Source organism: Lacerta agilis, chromosome 3 (genome assembly GCF_009819535.1).
Source record: "Lacerta agilis isolate rLacAgi1 chromosome 3, rLacAgi1.pri, whole genome shotgun sequence".
Classification (NCBI taxonomy): domain Eukaryota; kingdom Metazoa; phylum Chordata; class Lepidosauria; order Squamata; family Lacertidae; genus Lacerta; species Lacerta agilis.
Genome location: NC_046314.1, coordinates 66,066,976 through 66,092,230, shown reverse-complemented (window position 1 = coordinate 66,092,230; position 25,255 = coordinate 66,066,976). Strand labels below are relative to the sequence as shown.

The 25,255-nt window shown below is 40.6% G+C and overlaps 1 protein-coding gene across 1 annotated transcript; it reads left to right on the top strand.

The window, feature by feature from the left end:
- Positions 1 to 2,762: 2,762 nt before the first annotated feature.
- On the top strand, positions 2,763 to 16,752 carry TMEM242 (transmembrane protein 242). The gene is given in 5 exon segments (XM_033144062.1): positions 2,763 to 3,237; positions 5,177 to 5,277; positions 7,193 to 7,330; positions 16,425 to 16,482; positions 16,485 to 16,752. Coding segments are annotated over 5 exon segments (792 nt in total). The 5' UTR covers positions 2,763 to 2,777; the 3' UTR covers positions 16,520 to 16,752.
- Positions 16,753 to 25,255: the final 8,503 nt, after the last annotated feature.

The window sequence follows — 25,255 nt, the reverse complement described above, 5'->3', positions numbered from 1 at the left end:
CCAGAAGCGGCTTAGTCATGCTGGCAACATGACCTGGAAGCTGTACGCCGGCTCAATCGGCCTACAGAGCGAGATGAGCGCCGCAACCCCAGAGTCGTCCGCGACTGGACCTAACGGTCAGGGGTCCCTTTACTCTGATGTTGGGTATCACCTGATTTATCTGTGCTTGTGCACTTTATTATTATTATTATTATTAGCCACAAGAGAAGATGAGTAAAGTCTTCATGTATACATAAAGGCTACAGGATGAACTCATCTGTCATCAACACATTAGTGCAGGGGCCTTATCTTTTAATTTAGTGAAGCATTGTGTTATTTATGATGCTATAAAATCAGTGATCAATGCCAGAGTGAAATGTTTACTAGAATCTTTAGGCCAGGGAAACAGGAAAGGTTCTGGGAAACGAAAGATAGGCTCACTGGAAAAAAGGCAAGTTTACATGGTGGCTTCTGCATAAGAAAAGATAAGGCTGATGGAAAGGAATACTGCATAATTTATTTACTTATACATTTTAATTCAATAATTTCTAGGCTGCTCCACATTCCAAAGGCTCCTGCTGAATTACAATAAGTTAGAGATGTATACATAAAATGTCCAATTAAAATTAGGCATATAAAACTTAAGTACTAAATTCTTCCTTTTCAGTCTAGACTGCATAATATGCTTTACGTGAGGCTCCTTTTGAACACAGTTTGGAAGCTTAACCCCAACTGTGAAAAGCCAGCACAGGGAAACAACTCTTACAACACTTCTGAAAGTCGTTGAGATTCAGGAAAATTTCCAGGGGAAAGCCTTCTACAATGAAGTAAAGCCATAGATAATATATGTCTGTCTTTACTTCCTATCCAGACTTGGTATGCAGATGTGAAGCTTGAGAGGTTGATTTGTCACTATTGAGGAGCAAGAGGTTATATCTCACTGGCCTGGCCTCTGAATCTGGTCTCAGCACTCTGACTATAACAGCAAGCTTGCCATTGAAGAAGAGCTCAGCTTCTGTACTGGCAAAAGAAGAGGCTTTAGTCTGATTCCAGTCAGTATTGAAGCAGACCAGGCTGGAGAAGCAGGGGTAGTGAGCTCTGCAGCCTGATATAATTGTCCGGGGGGGGGGGGGAGACGGGACTTTTTTGTGGCTAGCTTGCTGTAGTCATGAAAGGAGTGGAATTAGACAGGAGAAAGGGACAGTGTGTCAGGGTACAGCATACAGTAGAAGCTATTTTATTTATTTAAACAATTCATATACTGCTTAATTATTACTATCATCTCTAAAGAGTGTGTATGAGAGAGAATGTGGTGTGTGTTCTGGGTGAGTGTATGTATGAAAGTTAGAGACAGAGAATCAGGTATGTATGTGCATGTACAGTATATTTATATGTTTTGGCCCTATCCATCTACTGTTGCTTGTTGGACCCAACCACTGTTGGTACGCAATGCCCCAGCCACTTTTCTCCAAAGGAATGTAACTCTTGAGGGAAATGTTTGCTTAGGCTATTCCTATAAAGAGGCAGGCTGATTTGTTCTGCCCTAGTTAAAGGCACATACAGTACTCTGTTTATATACTAACTAGGTTACTGTAATGTGCTCTAAGTGGGGCTGCCTTTAAAAATTGTTCAGCAAGAATGCTTGTAGGAGCTAAATGATCAGAATGTATGATACCTATTCTGTACCATTTACATTGGCTGGGTCCTGATCTTGGTCTTTAAAGCCCTAAGTTGTTTGGAACCATGTTACCCAAAATTCATCCTGCTCCTGTATTAGCCTGCCCAAGAGTTGTGATTGGCTCGGAGGCTCTGCTCTCTGGCTCATCAATAGAAGAGGTTTGGCTAGCAGGTACCAAAGATAGTGGCACTATGCTTATAAAATATGAATCCCCAGAAAGTATGCATAGGCCAACTTTAATAATTTTAAAAATACTCTCATGTTTATTTTGATCTGCATTTTATTATTACCTGCAATGGATCTTTTGTTCTTTTTTATGGCTTATGTTTTAAAACTGTTGCTTTTATATATAACTTATTTATGCTTCCTTGTTCTAAAAGATGCAATATAAATCTTCTAATAAAGAAATATACTAAGTTCAAATATCCATCAAGGGCAGAACCACACAAAGCTCATTAAAACCGCACAGCTACAAATGAAAGTTTTAAATTTGACAAATCTTGCTAAACAGCTCTTATGAAAATCACTCATTACAATAAAAAATTCCGTTCAGAAGAGTCGGGGCCAGCTCTAAGTACCGTATGAAGGGTCCTCAAAAAAGCACCATTTAATAGACTTTGGTGGGCCTACCTGGCTGTAACAGCGGTAGCCAGCAGCAATATCAACCCCAGGAAGCACCATCTGATTTTCCCACAATACCTTGGAACGAGTATCAAAGAATACTTGCCCCAAACCTGGATCTTGACCTCCAGGAATTCTCCTTTCTATATGCCTATTCTTTTCCTTGCATTATCATAGTATCTAGCTGCACAGCTTGTTTACGACCAGCTCCTCCTCCTTAGGGAGATTTGGCTGTGGAGCTTCTGAAGGAAAGTATCAAGAAACCTAAAACAACCCGCCTCAATTTTTATCAAAGAAAAAAAAAAGAGGAGTTATTATCGATTAACAATACTGCAAGAGGGAGGCGCAGGAGAATACAGTACTGTACAGTATTCGGGAAAAGCAGGGCTACTGCTTGCACAGGCCGTAGCTTTGAGCGAGGCAAGGTCAGCCCCGAGGCAGAGCCAATACACGCTTACTCGGGAGTAACCCCCGCAGCGTCCAAAGAAACTTCCTCCAGATGGAGGTAGGGTTGTTTCCGTGCAGCGCGCTTGCTCGGAGGCAAAGCTCGCTGAAGACAACGGCGTTTATACCCGGGCAAACCTGCTGCAGCTGCAAACTGGGAAACAGTTCCGGGGCTGAGCGAGCTAGTAAGCCCCGGTCCCCGAAAAGCCGCCCGGCTAGAAGACACCCGCCCGGCTGGTGGGCCGGCCTTGCTTTGGCTTCCGCCGCCGATCCCGGCAGCACACGGAGCGAGTCCGCCTCCAGCGCCATCTCCATCCGGGTGGCGGCGAAGCGGGAGAGGGTCCCTCAGCCGGGCTCGAGTGGAAGAATGGGGCAGACTGGCCCCGAGGAGGCCGGCCGGGATGCGGCCCAGGGGAGCACCGTGGGCCAGGCGGGGCCGCCTCAGCCGCGGGGCAGCCCTCAGACCGCCGCGGCACAGACGGAGGAGTCGCAGCGCCGCCTCTTCTTAATAAAAGGTCCACGGTCCCGCCGCCCTCCCTGCGCGCTCGGTTTCGGAACAGGCGGGCGGGAGGGAGCGGGGTCCGGAGCCGGGGCCACGCGCGCTCTCTCTCCGGCGCCTGAAGCCCGTCTGTGCTTGTGGCGTGGGACCGGTTGTGGTTGCTCAGTTAGTGGTGAGGTAAAGGCACTTTGTGCATGCTCACTTCCCCATATTCCTGGAAGTAAGCCTATAAATTAAAACCCAGGCTGAACAGCATCCAGGTTAAAATCCGAGCGGGTCTGGTTCAATGAGGAGAATAGTAGTAGCCCAAACACGTGCCCAAACACGAATTGCATGGGGTATTTTGGAGGTATAAAAGTTCACGTTCCTGGATGAAATTTGGGTGCCGGAGCATTTAAGTTGCCACAGTTGTAACAGTGAGCTACTAAAATTTAAGAGATGCGAACCGTCTTCTTTTAGGATGAAAAGTGGTATATAAATACTTGAACTGAAATAATTACTACTGTATACCGATTACACTTCCTTGTTAAGTAACAGCGAGGAATCTGTGTATAATTTATCAAAATTGGGCATATATGTGTGCTAAGTGTATACATGGGATTGTCTAGTGCCTGTACCCCGAGTGTACATACTACACAGTGTGTTTATGTGCAAGGGCTGAATATGTAAATCTACACCACAGTTGCCCATTATTTTCTTTCTGGAAGTGATTTCTGTAAAGGAATTTTGGTCTATGGACATACACACACAGCAGCTTCTTGCATAGACAGGTGGCACGCGAAGTGTCCCTAGAGAACCCTGCAAATTGCACAGTTGGACAATACTTTTAGTAAAGGTAAAGGGACCCCTGACCATTAGGTCCAGTCGTGTCCAACTCTGGGGTTGCGGTGCTCATCTCGCGTTACTGGCCAAGGGAGCCGGCGTACAGCTTCCGGGTCATGTGGTCAGCATGACAAAGCCGCTTCTGGCGAACCAGAGCAGCGCACAGAAACGCTGTTTACCTTCCCGCCAGAGCAGTACCTATTTATCTACTTGCACTTTGACGTGCTTTCGAACTGCTAGGTGGGCAGGAGCTGGGACCGAGCAACAGGAGCTCACCCCATCACAGGGATTCGAACTGCGGCCTTCTGATCAGCAAGCCCTAGGCTCTGTGGTTCAACCCACAGCGCCACCTGGGTCCCGTAATACTTTTATTAGGACCAACCAAAAATAGTGTGCAAGCTTTTGTTACATATTCCCTCACCCCGGACAACTCAGTGTTCAAAGCAGGATGTCTGCCCTGCTAACTGTGCTGGACCTATGAACTAGTGAGATATCAGCATAAACTATCTGAGTCCACTGTGGGGAATTGGATGTACTCAAAACATCTGGTTCTGTAAATCGGAGCTATTGTGATGGACCCTAGAGGATTTGGAAGAGTGGATCTCTTGGACTTAGGAAGGCCAGAGCTGGAGACTCATCTGCTGTATGTGGCATATCCTCTTCAAATACCAATACATGTTCAAGTGACAGCTTGAAGTAATTAATGCTGTAAAAAGCTGCATTCTGTCCTCCTCTCAGAGCAGGGAGCTGGTGGTGTGGAGCAGCTGCACCAGAGGCACTTGAATGTGCCAGGTTGTCTCGACAACTGTGAGATGTAAAGGACCAGGCTCTTCCCAACTGTATATCTCTGTCCTTATAATTTCTACCATGGGCAAACTTTGACAGTCTCCTAATAACTACCGTACTTCCAGAATTATTCAGAAATTTAAGATGCCACCGTGATCTTGATCTTGAGCAGCAATACCCATCTTATTTTGGTAGTTTACCAGGCATCTTGATGGCTGTTCCCTTCCTTTGGGAAGCACTGTTCAAATGGTTCAAATGGTTTTTGAAGTATTTCATTTATTTGCCTTTTCCTAGGCAAAGGTTACCTAGGTCTGGTTGTTTTACTCTTGTTTTCATTTTGTTGGCAGGTGGAATCTTTCTTACTACAGTTGCTACTGCAGGAATTCTAGCAGGTTTTGGTACAACACTTGCCATGGCTAAAAAGAAAAACCCAAACTGGTTCAATAAGGTTTGCTTATTTTAAATTTATTTGCAAATGTGATACAAATGTAGCCTCATAATGGTGTTATTGCCTGGTTCCTTTTAAGGGCCAATCATTTGGAAAATAGAGTCATTGTTTAAAGAAGATAGCATGGCCATAACTGCAGAATACAGTTATGCCTGTGGTAGGTTAAAACCAATGTGTGTGGTTTTTTTTTAATTTAAAATTTTGTTTTTAATTTAGAACAGCAGCAGGAGAGGCTGCACAGTACTGGCTCCAGATGCTCTCTGTCTCTTGCACCTTGCAATAATTGCTGTTTTCCAGTCAGCAAAGGCATTTAAGTGCTATCTCTGTTCATGTCTCCCATTTTATAATTAATGTTAAAACTGGTTCTCTGGCTTGCCAGCATAGAAATCCTAACTCTGCCATGCCATCAGTCTCAACTTATGATTCAACCAATCAAACATTGTGGACATTTATTTTTCATCTCCTTGAAACCTTGCTTTGCTGAGTAACTTGATTGTACAATGTTCTGAACATTTATAGCCCAATATGATGCATGTTTACAAGTCCATTGATTTCAGTTGGTCTATTCTGAGTACTGTATGACTAATGTTAAAAGTTAACCGTTTCTTCTCCAACTCACTCCTTCCCATGGTCTGTCACCTGTCCAAAACAAAGCCCTGAAAATGTGAAATGTTTCCAAGATGCTTGGAGTTCTGTTTTCCATGGCACATATTCTGTTAGAGAAGCACCCTAAATTAATAAACGAAACTCTGTAATGTAAAAACAGCAATTAATAAGCATGTGACCACCATCCCTTCTCTTAAAATAGTAGCATATCCCCTTTTTATCAATGAGATCTTTTCTTCTTTAGTGAAGTTTCTAGCAGTTAGTTCATCACTTGTCTTGAAGGTATAAATAGCTTTTGCACACATCATATGACAAAAATTGTCTGTAAACAACACAGTATAGCCAAGTATTTTATACCCTTGAGGCGTTACCTCATGTGCAAATGCTCTTGAACCAATAAACCCAGATTCATAGTCTTCCATTATTGCTCTTTCAAGGCTTTTCTGCTCAACATTTTTACAAAAATTCCCTGAATGTATTTTCATTTCAAAACTTGTTGAATCATTTCATAATACAAAGTAGAAAGAATCTTCATTTTATACATTCTGTTTGTATTCTTTTACATAGCAAATTTCACACAAAAACAGCTGTGGATATATTTACAACTGATATGAAGATTCATGAGAGGTTTCATAAATAATAAGATCCTGCAGGAGTTTAATGTAATGTCGGCATAATACACTATGACAGCAGTCCAGTGAGGTGGTTTGTATTACCTCAGTCACGCCCCTTGGCTGAACCTCTGGACTATCTTTTTGAAGTTGGGGCTGTTTAAAAAGTTGCACAAAGTTCCAGTGAAGATTAGCTACTGAAAATGGAAATTGAAAGTACAAAAACATTCATGGATTATACATTTGTGAATAGTGGCCCATATGTATTGTTACAAATACAAATGTAGAGTAGTTTTTTTAAAAAAAATCTGGGTATTGTAGCCTTATGAAAATCCTCTGAATTATCTTTTAGAAATCCCTTTCACTCTTAATGGAACTGCAGTTTGCCAGAGCTCCTTAAAAGGAAACTGACGGTTTAAACCTGTGTACCTGCCTTAATCTGTATGCAAACTTTCAGACATTTTTGAACATAAGTATCCCTGGATAAAACAAAACCAAATTAGTGTTTTAAGCTTCTCTCCAGTAACCATTCTTTTGTTAATCACTTGAATGTTTGGAAAACTAGGAGTGATCTACACAAGTCATATGTGATAAGAAAATATTCTCAGAAGGCGACTTGCCTTACCTTACTGAAAATGGTTCTGTGTTGGCTCACTATGATATTTTTCTGTTCATTAAAACAAAAAACCTTCTTCTAGGGTGTAGTTGCCACAGCTGTTTTACCAGAGAGTGGCTCATCCATTGCCTTACGTGCCTTAGGATGGGGTTCACTTTATGCCTGGTGTGGAGTTGGACTGATCAGTTTTGCCATCTGGAAGGCTTTGGGAGTTCATAGTGTAAGTAGCATTACTTTATGAATCATTATGCTTTTGAAATTCCTGAAAACCTATATGCTTTCTTATGCTTGTTTATATTGCATCATGTGTGAGCCTGGTGCTTTATAATAACATACTTTTTTAGAAAAGAAAAGAAAAAGTCAGTGTCTTGTTCCTAGAATCTTACAATCTACTTTTTGTTAAAGATCAGACAGAACAAAATGGAAGGAACAGAAAGGCAAAGATAATAAATGGAGAAAAGGGAAAACAAAAGAGACAAGGAGAGCAAGGGGTGAACATGCAACATAAGAGCTGCATACTCTTGAGACTTTGTTTTGTAAATATTACTGTATTTTATGTTTCATAATGCTGGATAGGACCTGAAAACCAATTGACACAAAATGCTTGGGCTCTCCCCCATGAGTGGTGATTTTTTCTTTCTTAATATCTCTCCTCCTCCCCTCCCCTGGGCATAATATATAAGCTATTGGGTACTAAATCAGGAGCTGGCCTGATACTGATGCTGGCCTGTCAGCATCACAGTTTTCCATCCATGATGACAAAAATAAAAAATAATTTTTTTTGGAAGACATACAGGTGTTCTTATCAGCCCTGAATCTCCTAAAGCAAGGGTGTCCAACTTCCAAGAGACTGTGATCTACTCCCACTATAAATAAACTGGCAGTAATCTACCCATTGTTGAGCTTTTTTTGTTTGGGTCAATCTATGTAGATTACGCAATCGACATGGATCAGCCAGGGGCAGCCTGCAATAGACCGGTAGATTGCGATAGACAGGTCGGACAGGCCTGTCCTACAACTAAGGTTCATGGACTGGAAGTAGAGTTTTCATTTTCATTTTAGGAATAAAACTTGATGGATGTCCTGGTAGAAGCAAGGAGGTTGTTCAAGGAATCAGGCCTCTCCTACTCCTTTTCAGGCTGAATTCTTCAGTGATCCAGATAGTCACTGGTCTCATAAAGAAGATATGAATAATTCTCTCATCTCCTCCCTTTGCATGAGACAGCAATTGTGGAAGTCTTCAGTTAAACATAACTCATCAAGTGGCTCACACGAAGAAGTGAAATTGCTGTGTGTTGTGGGTGCAAATCTCATTCACAACTCTGCTTATTAAACTGAGATATGATTGTCTGAACACAGCCACTGTGTCTTGTTGCCCTATCTTGTTACAAACAGAAGATTCACCAAAAGATATTAATAGATAATTAGCAGGTGGTCTTACCATCAGAAGTTACTTTGACTTCTTACTGAAAATTTAATACCTTTTTATTACTTCAATTACCATGGTGAAAAAAGACGTTACTACGATTTAAAAAAAACCAGATATGAAAAGTAAGAGAAAAAGATATGCTTGAAGAGATTTGCTGGAGTCAGACACTTACATTCTGATTTATTTAACAGAAATTGGCTGTGTCAAAGACACTACCATTTGTGTTCTGTATAGTGAACTCTATGGGATCAATAGAGAAGAGGAAAGAGGTGAGATTTGTACTCGGAACCAAATTCCAATTCCAATTCCAATTCCAGCTGCTCAGCCCCATTCCCATGCCTGGTGTGCTGCTAGGAAAGGACAAAAGCAGGAAATGCTGGAATAATCCTTGTTTCATATACATGTCATATTTCTGCACTCAAGTCAAATGTGGATTCAAGAGTGATAATCTTTCGTAAGCTGCTTTCAAAGCCACTCTGAGGGTATAAAGTAGGATGTAAGTAAGCAAATAAATAAATAAATGCATACATTTTGTCAAACAGGCAGGTGCACTAGCTGCTCTTGTCTAAGCACTATTTGATAGTGTTATTACATCCTTAGTGTTACAGCAGCCATGTTCTCATGATCAAATCATGAGTTAATAAGGATATGCATATGCTTTGCATACCAGTACTTTATTCTTCCCTTGACACAAGTGAGGAAGCAAACCAAGAAGCCGCAGTCAACCCATAGTTTCCTGTATTTTGTGAACCATGGTTCATGGATCCCAAAGAAGCCAGACTCCAGTAGTCAGCTTTCAATTTTGACCATCTGTTGGGACAGTAAGTGTGGTAACAGACACAAGAAATCCCAGAAGCCACTCTATTAGTTTAGGTGTTTTTTATTACTACTTTGACATTTTTGTGTTAAGTGTCATATAATTCTGTACAGTAAATAAAATACTCGGCTGAAAAATGATCCACGAAAATATCATCAACAGAGAGACTGCATACACTTATCTCCAGATGAATCTGATGACATATTCATCTGTAAGTACATCTTGCAAGGAGTCTTATTGGGAACTTACGAGGTCTCTTGAGGGTAGGGTTATGTGAAACAACACATTGAACATTTGTAAGTCATGTTGTCTGGGTATAACTCCCAAGTTACCTATGCACTGCTGTAGCAATAGCAGCTTACAGTGCCTGAACTGAAGAGGCAAAGAAGGATAAATTAATGCTAGCATATTAACTAAAATAGGGGCTATGGTTGTCTTGTACAACTTTGGGTCTGTAGGGTCATAGTAATAACACCAAGCAATATTGTGTTGCCATTAAGTACCCTTTAATACATGCAATCCTGATTTTAGCAAGGGAAATATTTAGAAGGTGACACAGTAAAACGGAGATTAACGAGGATTAAAAATAATGATGTAAGAACGCATCCCAGGAGAGTGCCCTTTAAAGATGCAATTGGAGAAGACTTCCTGGAAGGTCCTTTGTTGCTGCACAGCTACATCTGGTGGCAGGAGAGGAAATGGGCCAAGCTTTAAAAGTTCTTAAAATGCCATTTCTCACCAGAATCTTAGCTTTTCTTTTTCTGTTTGTAGTGTTAACCCTTGATAGATTATTTTTCCTTGCTGTCTTCCCTTTTAAAAGTATTAAGTTAATGGGGATGCTCTTGCATTCCTAACATCAATCTTCTAAAAAGATTAAGGAACTGACTACAAAGTAATTCTATTATGTGTAATTTTTTTAAAAAAGAAAACCTGCTTTGGCAGGAGGGAATTTTAGAGTAGCGAAGCTGTGGGGAATGGTATTTTCTGTATCAAGTAGCTCCCTCCAAACAGCTCCCCCACCCCTGCTTGCATCACCTAGTCCTAGGCCCATCCTGGCTGATTAAGGCTACCAGGCTTACCTGCTTTAAAATGGCAATAGTTCATCTGTTGTTGGAAGAGACCATATCTGGATCCCACTGTTCTTCTGTTATCCTGTCAGTGTTATAATAACCAATTTCACCCAGGAATTTGTATAACTTGCTCAAAGTCAGAACATACTGATTTCTTTCATTATGGCTCCCACCCCAGTTTTGGGACTGAAGCAGCCTTTGTCACTGCAGCTGATGATCCACATGAGGAAATATACTGGGAGAGTTAATTCTGCTGGTCTACTCAGTGCCTTTCAGTACCATTGACCTTCGTACGGGCAGTTTTGCCAGGATAGGGCTGGGGGGGGGGAGATATATTACTCATCTTCCCTTTCAGAAGGTTCCCCACCCTGCTTTAGATTATGATTATAATCTGGCTCTATTGGTTTGGATTTTTTAAGTCCTGGTGTATTACATTGTATTTTATTATATTTTCAATGATTGGTGTATTGTTTTTGTTTTCCTTTCAATGCTTTCTTTAGCTGATTGAATGTCTCCTGCCGTTTCTAAAGGATGTTATAAGTAAATCAGCGAGGGAGCTGCACAGTTTAATTGAAATTTCTCCAGGTTGCTCTGTGTGCATCTAAACTTGTAAAAACCATGGCGTGTGTTTACAGCAAACATACATTTCCAGCCACATTAGCAGCCAAGTACATGTGTTAAGGAACTGTGCTAAGGATTGGCTGTGGCATTCACTGCATGTACGCCTGCTTGCAAGGTTGCATTCATCACAGCATAATGTATGAGGTGGCAGTATACCAAGTCTCTTGGATGATTTCTCTTAGTTCATTCTCTTTTAGCCTCTCCATGCCAGCACTGGTGTTTTTGCTGGCGTAGAAAGTAGGAAAAATACAAGTATTCCTGCCCTTATTCCATCCTGATACACTGCCATACTAGCCTCCCCATCTCTCAATGATCTGGATGCTAAAAAGACTTATGAGATCAACATTCTGAAAAAAATATGCTGTATTGCTGGGATCAAGATTGTATCTGTTGTTTAGAAAGGCTGGACTCTCTTCCTTGTGACACACTACCAATTTGACCTGTTTAAACTCTGTCTGGTATAGCCCTTTGCTTTCCAGAAATATCCATCTGATAATAATGGAGACACAGTCATTATGTTCCACAAAGAAAACATTCAGGAGACAGAGAGAGGGGTGTGTGTCTGTTTCTGTGTGTGTGTGTGTGTGTCTGCCTCACAAGAGTTCTTGTGTATTGAGTCAGCAGATGGGAGCAGAAGTCTTGTCCTCCCCCCCCCCCCGAATAATTTTAGCCTAATTGCAAGTATCCTCACGAATCAGTTATTCTAAAGGAACGCATCTTATGATGACAACCTCTTTTCCAGCTTTAATTTCAGTTCCCATAAATGATAATAGCTACATTATGTCAGCAGAGAAGCGATTTGACATAAATATGTAATAGTTTTCCAGCAGTAATAGCTGAATTGTGGCAATTTATTTTTAGCCAGAGGTAATAAGCAGTGTATCTTTATATTTAATTAAAGCTGCAATTGCAACACTTTCCAGCCATGGCAACATAACTTTGTCTATTTGCCACTCCCAGCTAATGTTTTTGTTTAGAAAAGAAAAGAAAAAGAAGGAAGGAAAGAAAAAGAGAGGGGGGGGGAAGTGTTTAGAATTTGAAGTGATCCATGGCAATTAACAAGCTATATATCTAAGAAATAAAAGCCCTTTGTTCAGGGTGTCCGCCATAAATCAATTTTCTATCACTTCAGAAAGCAGAAACGATTTTGTTTTTCATAGCAAGGATGAGTCATAAAGGATATTTGTGCTCTAAAAAAAATGAATTGTAGTTAGTACTGCGTATACAGCTGGTGGATGTGAACCAAGAAAAATACTGTGGGGAGGAATTCTATGACCTTATAATTTATAATTTTTGTGACAAAATGTCTAAGTCTCTTTGCTCCGCACATATGTTAACCTTTAAAAATGCTAAGAAAAAGCTGGCTTTGTGAGCTTTCATCATGTATAATTAAAATGTAGAATATTAATGTAATGTATTTGTGTATTCAAAATGTTTATGTCCTGCTCAACTTTATATTAAACTAAACAGTTAGAGAAACAAACTCAAAAACATAAAAGGAATGCATAAGTCACAGGAATACACCAAGTAACTATAAAGCCAGGTTAGATGGCAACTTCTATGGAGAATAAAAAGAGCGCTTAAGCACCATTTTTAAAGCTTGATTCACTTTGGAAAGGCCTACTTGATTCATAAGGAAATCACCCTTCTCAGCTGCAGAGCATCTGTTTGGCCTGCAGAAGGTTCTTGGTTCAATCCCCAGCATCTTCTGGTAGGACTGTGAGAGAGTTCCTGCTCCTTGGAGAGCTGCTTCCAGTCAGCAGAGGACACTGAACTAAGATGGACCAGCAGTCTGGCTCCATATAAGGCAGCCTCTTAGGATAAATGAGTTTTGGACCAAACTAGATGGAACAGGGGACATACTTTCACTGAATTTGGAAGCTCCATAGGCAGCAGGGACCGTGTCATTTTAATTGATTTTATATCAGCTGCCCCTGGAGCCTTTTTGGCTGACGAGTGAAGTACAAATCCTCTAAAATAAATAATAATAAATCCTAACCCCAGCAGCCATTGATAGACCTTTCCCCCCATTAATTTGTCAAACCCTCTTTTAATAATCCTTGAGGTTTGCTGTTTTTAAGAACAGCTTTCCTCCCAGCCCACCTCCAATATCAGTTAGTGGCTCAAGCAGCAAGAAAATTGCTTAAAAGCAGCGGAGAGTAGTGAGGTTGGATTGGGATACTTCCCTGGCACTGCTGTTAAAGTTAAAAGAAAAAAGATCCCAGCTATGCTTCAGATGTGAAGGAAGCAGAAACGTGTAAAATACACGTGGCTGACCCATTATGTCTACTTTGGAGTTCTGATGAATATTTGGAACAATGCCCTGGCTATTAAGAAAGTCTGTTTTCATAAGGTTAACTCAGTATTTCTGCATACTCTGATAGCTGGTGTGACAGTGATCGCATCTGACATTTGGGTGGAGAAAACAGGATCTCCCTATAATGCTTTCATCAAACCCAAGGCTCCCAAATTCAGCAGAGAGCTCTATGTCTCATCTTTATGCAGTACAGAAAACAAAAGGCACATAATCTGTTTTCACTGCCAGTCAGGACTCTGAAAGGAGGTGAGGTTCTTTGAACTACAGAAGTAAAACGTAAGCAGTTCTTTAGTGTCACAAACATTAAATGAAGACATGTCATGCTAGTGCACCAGGATTCACACTACTTTCCTATTACTTTTCAGACACAATTCAAAGTGCTGGGTTGTTGTTTTTAGTCCCAGGTAGCTTGGGCCAGCCAATACCATAGAGCAGGGGTCAGCAAACTTTTTCAGCAGGGGGCCAGTCCACTGTCCCTCAGACTTTGTGGGGGGTCGGACTATATTTTTTTGGGGGGGGGGAGAACGAATTCCTATGCCCCACAAATAACCCAGAGATGCATTTTAAATAAAAGGACACATTCTACTCATGTAAAAACATGCTGATTCCTGGACCTTCCGTGGGCCGGATTTAGAAGGCGATTGGGCCGGACCTGGCCCCCGGGCCTTAGGTTGCTTATCCATGCCATAGAGACTGCCTTTTCCTCTGCATTTTAAGATCTGCTGAAGGCATCTTCTCCCCCCCCCTTAACTTTATTTTTCAGTTTCCCCAAATGCATATACAAACAGTCCCTATATACCACCACAAGAAACATTCAATGCATATGCAATGTACATGATTTAGCAGGTTTGTATAATAGTTCAGAGTGGATTACATCAGCTAGTCATCTTCTACTCTCTGTGTTAACAGATTGTCTCAGAGTGAGCCATGGGTAGCTGGTGGCAAGGAGACACCATTGCCCATTCCAGTATATTGGATGAACATGTATCATACACTTTCAAAATTGTCTTTGGCCTTTGTCTTCATAGAATCATAGAATCATAGAGTTGGAAGAGACCACAAGGGCCATCCAGTCCAACCCCCTGCCAAGCAGGAAACACCATCAAAGCATTCCTGACAGATGGCTGTCAAGCCTCCGCTTAAAGACCTCCAAAGAAGGAGACTCCACCACACTCCTTGGCAGCAAATTCCACTGTCGAACAGCTCTTACTGTCAGGAAGTTCTTCCTAATGTTTAGGTGGAATCTTCCTTGCATCCTTTGCGTCTTCCTAACTGTATCGTCAATAATAATAATAATAATAGTAATAATAATAATTTTAATTTATTATTTATACCCCGCCCATCTGGCTGGGTTTCCTCAGCCACTTTGGGCGGCTTCCAACAAAATATTAAAATACAGTAGTCCATGTCCCAAGTTGAAACAGCAAAGGAACATAGACACACATTGTCAGTGGCTGCCCTGCACTGCTCAGCAAGAGCTGGGGGAACACTTCTCAGCTAGAGCTGGTGTAGGGAACCTGTGGCCCTTCAAATATTGTTGGACTTCAGTAAGCTGCCCAATGCCTGTTTTTGTGTTTTCCGTACAGGGGTAGCCCATCCCTGTCCATTGGCCATGCTGGCAGGGGCTGATGGGAGTTGAAGTTCTTCAGCCTCTGGAGTTCCCCACCTCTGTCCTAGAGGTTACTCAATGTCCGGGCCTAACATTTCCCACAAGAACAGTAGTAAAGCTTCCCCTGTAGGGTCTTACATTTGGGTTCAGCAGATGTAAGGTTTTCTCCTTTTCTTTTTTCTTCTTTATTTCCCCCTCCCCAATTTTTATATTAAAAAATGCTTGATATTTGATGCTTATTTCTGTATACTGTTTCTTTTTTGTTCTTTCAAGCTTTAATAAAAATTCAAGGAAAAAAATAAAATTAGTTTTAATGAATATTTTATTTTGTTTTATCTTGGGGTTGTTGTGTTTTAAAGCAACAACAACCCTGTTATACTCTTCGTGCTCTAGATTAATGGGAACTGAACTAACAGAATAAATAAAAATAAAGTTAAAGAGTAATAAACTTGCTGAGATCTGAAAGAGTGATAATTTTCTTTGGGGATGGTGGGGTCCTTTACAGTCTATAGACAAGCCTCTTTCTCTCCCCTTTCAGATTAGTTTGAACAGATGCCCAAGTACTTTGCAGTAGCACAGTCTTGTTTTTTCATGTGACATCTTGTCTGTGGTAAACATTTTAAAATGCAACACGAAATGATAGGTGCTTTCAGAGCTCTTTTTGTTATTTTTTTCCTGCTGATGCAGGATCATTAGCTATGATTAGAAAAAGACTGTGATCATCTGACTTTTATGGATTATTTGCCATGACAGGAGTGGATGGTATATGTTTTAGGTGAAAAGACTGACAATCTGAAGTGCAATGGTTGCTATTTGTGCATTATCATCAAGCATAATCTGCATCCCCCACTTTCAGGCGGTGAGAAGAAAATAAAAGTTCTGCTAGGTAAAATTAGTTTCAGAAAGTTTCCATCAGGAATCAGATGTGCCAAGATGTTAAATCAAGTGTGATGGCTTGTTCTGGATAGGGCTACGCTCGCCTTGAAGGAAGAGGTCAATAGCTTGGGTGTTCTCCTGATTCCTACAGTACCAGCTTGAGTGTTCTCCTGATTCCTACAGTACCACTGAGGCTAAGGTAACATTGGTGGCTAGGAGTGCCTATTTCCAGCTACCACTGACTCTTCTTGAACAGAGATGACTTGGCTCATGTACTTCATGCTCTAGAAGCCCCAAGATTGGACTACTGTAGCACTCCATATGTATTGACATTTATCAGTGTGAGAATCTCAAGAGCAGAGTATGCATGCTTAGGATTCTCTTCTTCTAAGGAAGAAAGGTTTTAAAAAGCACTGTTGTGAAATATCTCTGAGAATATTATTATGTGTTTTAGAGCTTCCCATTTCCTTCAAAGGAAAAAAAAACCACAATTATTTGATTAAGCCAAAGTTGCAGTGTGTCCCTAACTTTGATGTGGGTTGTGTTAAATGTATTTCTCTACTCTTCTCTTGTAGATGGATGAATTTCGGAACAAAATGCAATCAATATTTCCATCAATTCCCAAAAATGCAGCACTGCCGAGTGGGAGGACATTCTGAAATCCAAATGAGCAGCATATGAAGAACTTTGACTGAATTTTTTAAAAGCATAAGAGAAGTAGAGTGTATGGAGGAAATGTCCATTCCAAGGAATAGGGAGAAAGAAGGTTGTCACTCAAAGTCAGTTGTATGGAACATACGTTTGTGCAGCAAGAGTAAAATGTGCTGTTTGATCACAGTTGTTAACTTGGATGATGGTAACAGGTATAATAAATGTAAATAAAGATCAAAATGTGGATGAGAATTTGTCTGAAGCAGTGATCTCAATGTGTTTTGAATACAGAGGTTGCCACTGTTTACTGACAAAAGGTTGTTGCTACCAGACAAGCAGATGGATAACAGTACAGGCCTGCTTTTCTGTCTCATACAGTGAAGTTCTAAGGTTTTAAAAAGGGCAATCACAATCAGTGAAATACACTAAAATAGTTGTTAGCCCCCATCTGCTGGATTAGCACTAGCTAAAACTCCTCCACTGAAAACAAAGATGTAATATTATACTTCTGCCTGGCACAGCTCATTTCTGTTTTTAGTCAGTGGGTGACCAAGAGCCAAAGGAAAAGAATGAACAAGGTCCTGTAGATCTTTGACTTGCTCTAAGACAGGGATGGAGGACTTGTGTTCCTTCAGATGTCCTGTACTACAACTCCTTTCATCTTTTACTGATAGCCAGGCTGGCTGGAGCTGGCAGGAGCAACATCTAGAGGGCCACAGCTCTACTTTAAGGTCTTTGGAGCACAATTCAGGGGATGGGATGGGATGGGGGTGGGTGGGTGGGCAAAATACTGTTTTTACAATTCTGTGGAAGAAACAGAACTGGCTTCTGTCAGAAGTGGTATACCAAGACCATTTGTCTTCTCATACCCAGGAAGGCTATATCCTGCATCCTTGTTTTATTAGAGGAAAGGATCTAACTCAGCATTTCTGAGAAATACAGTGGAGGTATGAGCTTGTCCCCCAGTGGAACCTGGGTCCGTGCATCTATTTAAGAGTCCCAAGTAGGTCTATGGAGGAAGTTCAGTCAATAAAGATGGATGACTCAACATGATGGGAGTTTGAAAACTGTGGTTCTAAAAATACTGTTTCAAATTTATGCCATTGAGATACTGCCATCTGGACAAACACATTATTTTAGCAGTTAATGATTAATTTGATGAAAGGGTAAGGTTTTTGTTTTGTTTCTGTAATGTTCTCCGCACTGTTAAATTAGGACTGGTGCATTTAAAAGCAAACCTTCCCTTTTTTGTAGCGCATCATCTGTACTTTGCATTCTGAATGTTCTTGGTTATGAAAGAACAATAAACTTCAACGTTGCCTGCCTTACTGTAATTATCTTGTACAGAGAATCATATTTATCTCGAACCTACTCTGAAGTAAGTTCTGTTGAGTTGAGTTTGACACACTCCTAAGTGTCTATGACAGGAGCCTAAAAGTTGCAAGTGTCCTGTTAACCAGGAATACGTTTTTTAAGAGACTTAACAAAGAACACACTTCACATTATAAGTGGTAAATATCATTTTGAGCACTTGAAACTTAAGGCAACTGTTGGTCATAGTCATGTCCAGATAAAAATATTACAAAACATCTTTATATTAGAGGCTTTTAAATTCCTGAAACTATGAACTTTAGTGCACAAAAGGGCTTCTGTGTATTAAACAGAGGAAAATATACACCAAAAGAATGTTGTTTACACTGATTTTCCATGCATGCAAAACCCAAATCATTTTCTTGGTCCATTATCATTACCATGTGGGTTTAAAAAAAAATAGAGGTCAATTCATTAAAATGTAAGTGGGCCATTTGTTCACATTCCCCCTGATGTGTTCCACATATAGCCAGAGATCAAGAAAGGTCATAGAAATAACTAATTCAAGCTCCCACATCTACCTCACATAAAGCCACAAAAATATAATGGGAAGGAGCACATGGTTCCTAGGTTCAGTCCATGGCATCTGCAGTGTAATAGATCATGGACAGCAAGACAGAGAAACATCTGCTGGGGGGGGAGGACTTTAGACAGTTTTATATTTTCTTTCTTTACAGAGTGTGGCCACTGAACTTGAAGGGAAGCTGTAGAGACACTTCTTAACTTCCCCCTCACACAGTTTTTCCAGTGAAAATCACCACCTAAGTTGTTTTCATTCTCAGAAATGAAAATATGCAAGTATGTTTGTTTGTTTGTTTTACTTCAATGGAGGCAAAAACTGCTGGGTGTGTCCTTTCCTCACTTTTTACCAGTAGAACAAATGATATGGAATTAAGAAGGGAAACTGCTCCTGTCCTAGACTTCTACTTCTGATTGCAGCTTCAGTGGCTACATTCGGGTTTTCAGAACAAAACAGAACACACCCATCTTGAGACCCAGAGAGCTGATGCTAGAGGAGTTGTTACTTAGCTAGAGAAACCAATGATTAAGGCAGTTTAAAAACATTCAGTAGAAGGTGGACCACAATTTTTAACAAACATAAAAGGAAGGACACTCCTACTATAGATGCAACAACTTGTCCTAGTCCTCTTTTTGTGTTTTCTTTAGCACAGAGGTAGCCAACATTGTGCCCTCCAGAAGTTGCTGGACTCCAACTCCCATCATCCCTCTCCATTCACCATTCTGGATGGGCCTATGGGGGTTAGAGTCCAGAAACACCTGGAGGGCATCATATTTGCTGCAGCTGCTCTAGGACATGAAGAGAGAGCCATTACTTCCAGAGTGCTCAAATGCTTTAAAGGGAGCTGCAGACAAATGGGTTTTCTAGGCCAAACTGAAAGAAGGCCTGAAATAGGATCCCTCTAACTAACTCATGCATTCATATGCATACCTTCCCCTGTTGCTATGCATTTTGTACCATTTTTGTTGTTGTTGGAGAATGCATTGCAAGATTCAGAGTAGTGCAAAGTTTGACTGATGGCTGCATTTTCGTTTATGTATTGTTTCGGGAAGAGTGAATTAGGTAGGGTTGCATTAAAATGCAAACTGAACCAAATGTCTTCTTCATATATAACAACACAAATGGATTCAGGAAAAGGCCAGACAAGTTCTAAAAGAATAAAATGGCTTGCCTAAAGTGGTTCCCTCATTGCGAGATGTGAGGTTACAGGGAACCAGGAAGAGGGCCTTCTCGGTGGTGGCGCCCACCCTGTGGAACGCCCTTCCATCAGATGTCAAGGAAATAAACAACTACCTGACTTTTAGAAGACATCTGAAGGCAGCGCTGTTTAGGGAAGTTTTTAATGTCTGATGTTTTGTTCTGTTTTTAATCTGTTGGGAGCCACCCTGAGTGGCTGGGGAAACTCAGCCAGATGGATGGAGTATTAATTATTATTATTATTATTATTATTATTATTATTATTATTATTAGTGATTTCTCCATCGAAGGTTTGAGCCAGAGAATTGCTGATTTCTAGCTCAGTTGTTTTGCTTGTACACTACCCTAGATCTTTATCCGTACTCTGCACAAGTGATGTTACACTTTGTGTGAATTTACAGCAGAGTTGAAGCCTGTACAGTATCGGTGGAAGTTTGTTTTAAATAGCCTTGTTCCAACATCACTGTGCTGCTGTATGGCAGGAAAGAATGTGTATGCTACTGCAGGGGAAATTGGGAATTCCATTATTTAGCTTTCGGAAGAAGGGGGAGAAAGGATTGTTGGGTTCCTACAGTTCAGATCAATGTGACAGATCCAGATGAGGGTGCAGTACTGCCATGATGCAGTAGAGTGTTTACTTTGAAGTAATCTTATTTGCTTCAACCACTTTGCTGTAAGTGGTTGAGATTTGTCAACAGGACTATTGCTGCTGCTGCTGCATCATCTTGTTGTTGTTGTTGTTGTTGTTTGTTGTTGTTGTTGTTGTTGTTGTTGTTGTTGTTGTTGTTGTTGTATACCCCACCCATCTGGCTGGGTTTCTCTAGCCACTCTGGGCAGTGAAAAACTTCCCTAAGTGAAATCTCTTTGCTGTAAAATTCTGAGAAAGCAGTAATTCGCTCTAGAATATTTGATTGCACTAATTAGAAAAGTGTTTTTCTGTTCACAGAGTTATTTTTGTTCACAGAGTTATTTTTGGATCTTCTTAAATGCAAACATATTTTAACCATTTTAAAGCATCCCAAATAATCACATTGTGGCAGGAGATCACAGCAACTGAAAGGAGTATCTTGACATAGTTCCTAGAAGCAATTTGGTTTTAACTTGTTGCAATTAAAGAGAAAATTGCCGTGACCTTGTCCATGCATTCAGTTAATGCATCACATTTACTTCTTGATTGCTTGTGAGCTCTCGAATCATTTTTGTAGGAATTTTCAGAGCGATAGCTATGTTATGTTTGTTGCAGCAAAAACAATGAAAAGTTTTGTTGGTCGTTAAATACTAACAGATCTTATTATGGCATACGTTTTCATTTGCTAGAGTCCAGTTCATAAGATGCACAATGTTTCATAAGAGTTTGTAAACAGTAAGGTCAGAGGGAAATAAAATGCAAAATGTACAATTACTGACAATTGAATGAGACCTAGAATTTATGTAAAATAACTACAGTGACTCTTTACAATAACAGTTACAGGTGATAAATCAACTTGGCACTGCTGAGTTAACTTCTGTAGTTGGAAAGGCAAATATTGTCTTTATTTATACTCAAATGAAATCAGCAGATTTTTTATTTAAGAATTGTGATTCAGATGTTTCCTGGTGAAACACTTTGAAATTCCATTGTTTAAGTACAACCACCTCAAGACCAATGCAAAGTATCCTAGTAGATTCAAATGCTCTCCGATTGGTTTATGAATATTGCATTTCTGATGTTAGATTTGCGTCCATTTATCTTTTTTACAGGGGGACTGGTTTGTTTGTCTTATGTAGAACACAGAAATGCATGGTTGGCAAATGATGGCATATATTAACATTAAAAATCCTGGACAATGGCTGCCAATCAGTGCCAACAAAACTGTTCTAGATGGACCAATAATCTGACACAATGGAAGGGTTAGCATCTGGGTTTGTTGCAAAGTCTGGTCCTTGTGCGTGTGTCTCTGTTATTGAGGAATGGTAGCTGTTTTAGATGGGGTGTGTCTGTAAGCAATAACAGGCCTACCACCCACAGTCTGAAAAAGAGAAGTATTATTGCCTGGCATGGGTTGTAAATCCTTGATGATGTATTTGGCAACAAGTGCTGTTCTGTCTCTTTCATTTCTGGGTCTGTCATCACTAAATTATTCATGGGTATCAATCTGAACTCGAAACTCTGCTTTATCACTTCATTGTGTGGGTGGGTTCTGTAGACTTAGGAAAGTCTGGTGTAAAACCTTAAATTGTGAGTTTCTGTCTAATGCAAGTGTAAGCAATGTTATGCACTCTAGATGTTGTGAACTACAACTCCCATCAGCTCTAGAGCTGTTGAAGGTTGTAGTCCAAAACTACAAGCAAAACTAAAGTAGATGTGTTGTACAGTATAGCAGGGCTTAGCTGTAGACAGTAGATTTTGTGGTGAGTCCTGGGTGGAAGCTAGAAGCATATAGATATATGTAGGGGTCATTAGGTTTCCAATATAAGATAGTGTCTATATGTTCTATGATTCTATGTCCATTATGTAACTGTATAGTAGTGTCCAGAACATACACCTTCTACATGGACTAGTCCAGGCTCAACATGATGTTGGGGTGGAAGTTGCCAAAGTTCTGGTGGAACTTCTCAAAACAGCAATGGTAGCTATTCCTTCCAGTTCCCCAGAAATTCCATGCTATTTCCCTCACTGCTAATCTGGCTGCTGGCATATAATATGTCTCTTTGTGTCCCTTGTCACTTCTTTCTTTGTCACTATGGTTCCAACATAGTGTTTTTATGCAGCTTTATACACCGTTTTTAACTCTTAAGGGTGAAACCCCTCCACCTCCATTTCCCCCCAAGGTCATTTGAGAAATGGCCATCAGAAAAATCCAGCTGGAACAGGATTTCTAGCAGGTAGAGTTTGGTCAGCATGCTTTGCTGTAGTTTGGTACTGCTCACAACAAATAGGCTGCACACTCTCTGCATACTAAGTAGAACCTTAATTCTTAAACTGACCACAGTAAGACCAAATCCACTTGATCAAATGATCCATTAAAGTGCGAGTTGCTGTAAGTGACCTACTCTAGAATTAGGAAACTTTTGAGCCCAGTTATTTGCTTAACTGATATGCAAGAGATTGCCCTAGTAACTGTACCTCTGTCTATTTGATATGTATGAGGGCTTTGAATATTTTATAATGGTTAAGCTTGTATTCACTTCAAGCAACAGCTTCAAAAAGTGCACACATAGACCTGAATTAAAATCCCAGTAAATTCTTTGTTGTCCAAATCAGCATGGAATAATAGTTTGGATTTTGAAACTCGCTGCTTTGAAGGCCTCTCCAGTAGGTAATATTCTAGGTGTCTTCCTATAAGGATTTTTAAATTATTATTTAACATCTACTCCTGGTCTGATTTCTCAGACAGATAATGAGTGTTTTAATCTTCATGTGAAGAACTAGAAGCAGAATTGTAAAGATGCTACAGAGAAAGGCGCTGGGGAACACATTTGTGAGCTGCCACAAATTCTCAGGGAAGCGTGGGCATAAATTCAGCACACATCAGATCTTAATGGAACATAATATACTCCAGAAAGCGAAGAGATAATGTATCCTGATGTATTCAGTATTTGACTTTGATGTGAGCTTAAGCATTATTCCATATGTTTTATTCTAGCACGAAATTAATCCTGGCTGGATACCATTGCACATTAATTATCAACTATGACTAAGTCCGACTGGCTTGTTTTCATAAGGTTATGTATGAGATATCTATTCTGCAGTGAGACAGCAAGGTTTTAAGAATATCATTAAGAACTGCTACAGTTAATATCAGCCTTCCTGAAGCACTTAGTAAGATTTGCATGTGCTTCAGTTATTCTTCCCCATATGTTTAGAATGACATGAGGTGTTTGAGCAGGTTTAGAATATTAAAGCAGAAAACTATATAATATACTTACATCCTAGTGTTAATACCACGTCTACTCATCTATGGACTCTAGATGCAATTAAGAATTTGGGGTGCAATCCAGTCACAGCTAAATACTTCTAAGTCCCATGGATTTATGTGGGAGAGTTAAGCAGGTGCAGGATACATCCAAGTTTAAGCACTTTTAAGTGGCATTGAAGTTAGCACACTCTTGTATGTTCCTAGCAGGACACCAAGGAAAGGGGGGGGAGGATGCCAGCAAGGGGTGCAGCCACAACTGGTATACACCGGGACAAGCTGAAGATGGGGAAGGGGAAGTAGGGGACTTAAGGGGTACTTACGGAACATCGGAGGACATTGAAGGGGCAGTTGATAGTTCATGGGAGCCAGGGGAAGGGGACACATCACCACAACAAGAGATGCCCCCATATCTGTGGACACGGAAGGCTTCTGAGGCATTGGGAACTACGGGAAGTGCACTCCAGGAGACTGAGGCAGGCAAGGGAAGACAGCCCAGCTCACTAGTGGACCAGGTGGAGATCATGGGACTTGTTAAGTCTGAAAGGAGGTTGTGGTCACTCAGATGGATTAAGCTCAGGGCAGGTGAGGATCACATGCTTTTGTGAAGTGGAGAGACACAGCTGCTCAGTTGTAGTAAGCTCAGGCGCATCAATCAAGATTGGGAAGGATAGAAGGGAAACAAGGCAGAGACACTGTCTGCTGAACTTTCTCTGTTGATGGACCACAGTTTGGCTGCTTTGGGAATGCCCCTAGATTGTGACTTTGGGACTGATGGATTGACTTTGGGAACCTTATGGATTGACTTCAGACCTTGCTCGTTGTATTGGACCTTGACTGGTATTTGACCATTTCAACCATTTGACTACTCTGTAATGTTACTCTTGGGACTGTGTGCACCATCAGGACTGACCTCGGGGTATGCCGAGGTTCAGGACACAAACTATATTAAATGGGATTTATTCCTAGTTAACTGTGCATATGATTGAACCCTTAAGAAAGCTTACAGTTGGGTGGATCATGCTTAAGAAGCAGAGAAAAACACACTTACTTAATTCTCCTATTGACCTTTTGAGCTTATTGTTATATATTTTATAGGGATTAACTGGATCAACCTTTGCCAACCTGGTGCCCTCCAGACGTTTTGGATTACAACTCCCATAATGGGAATTGCAGTCCAAAACATCTGATGGATACCAGGTTGGCAAAGGTTGCACTAGATGCTAGTCTATGCTCGTCTGAGCTGAGGTTCCCCATCCAGTGTGAGTGCAGCGGAACTGTAGCAGTATTACATCATTCAGAGAAAAGTGAACGATACGAAAGGAGAAAAATATGGAAGTAGGTGGGGACTTGTTTCCCCAGTTTTCAAACACAGTGATTTTATACATTTAATTGAAACTTGGGATTTCACAGTTCTAAATTCTGAGTACCTTTATTTAAGTGAACTTTGAGACCCCTGATATTCTCTGCTGTTATCTTTAGGTATTGTATGTTATCTTAATCATACCTTTCAGAAGCATGTTAAAAGTAGTCAATTAGGCACACAGAGACAATTGTTCCTTCTGAAGTCATAACTAAATTCTGGGTACCAGACTTCTTCCTCGAAGAATGGAAAGATTAAATAACTTCAAACATCTACGTGCTGCATTTTTCTGCCACATAACATCATGGAAATTGTGATGGTGGAATAATTGTCTCTATAGGACAGTATAGTAAGCAGATGTTCATACACCCCAAAGGAACAAATGAACACAGCATGGTGGTTGCTCCT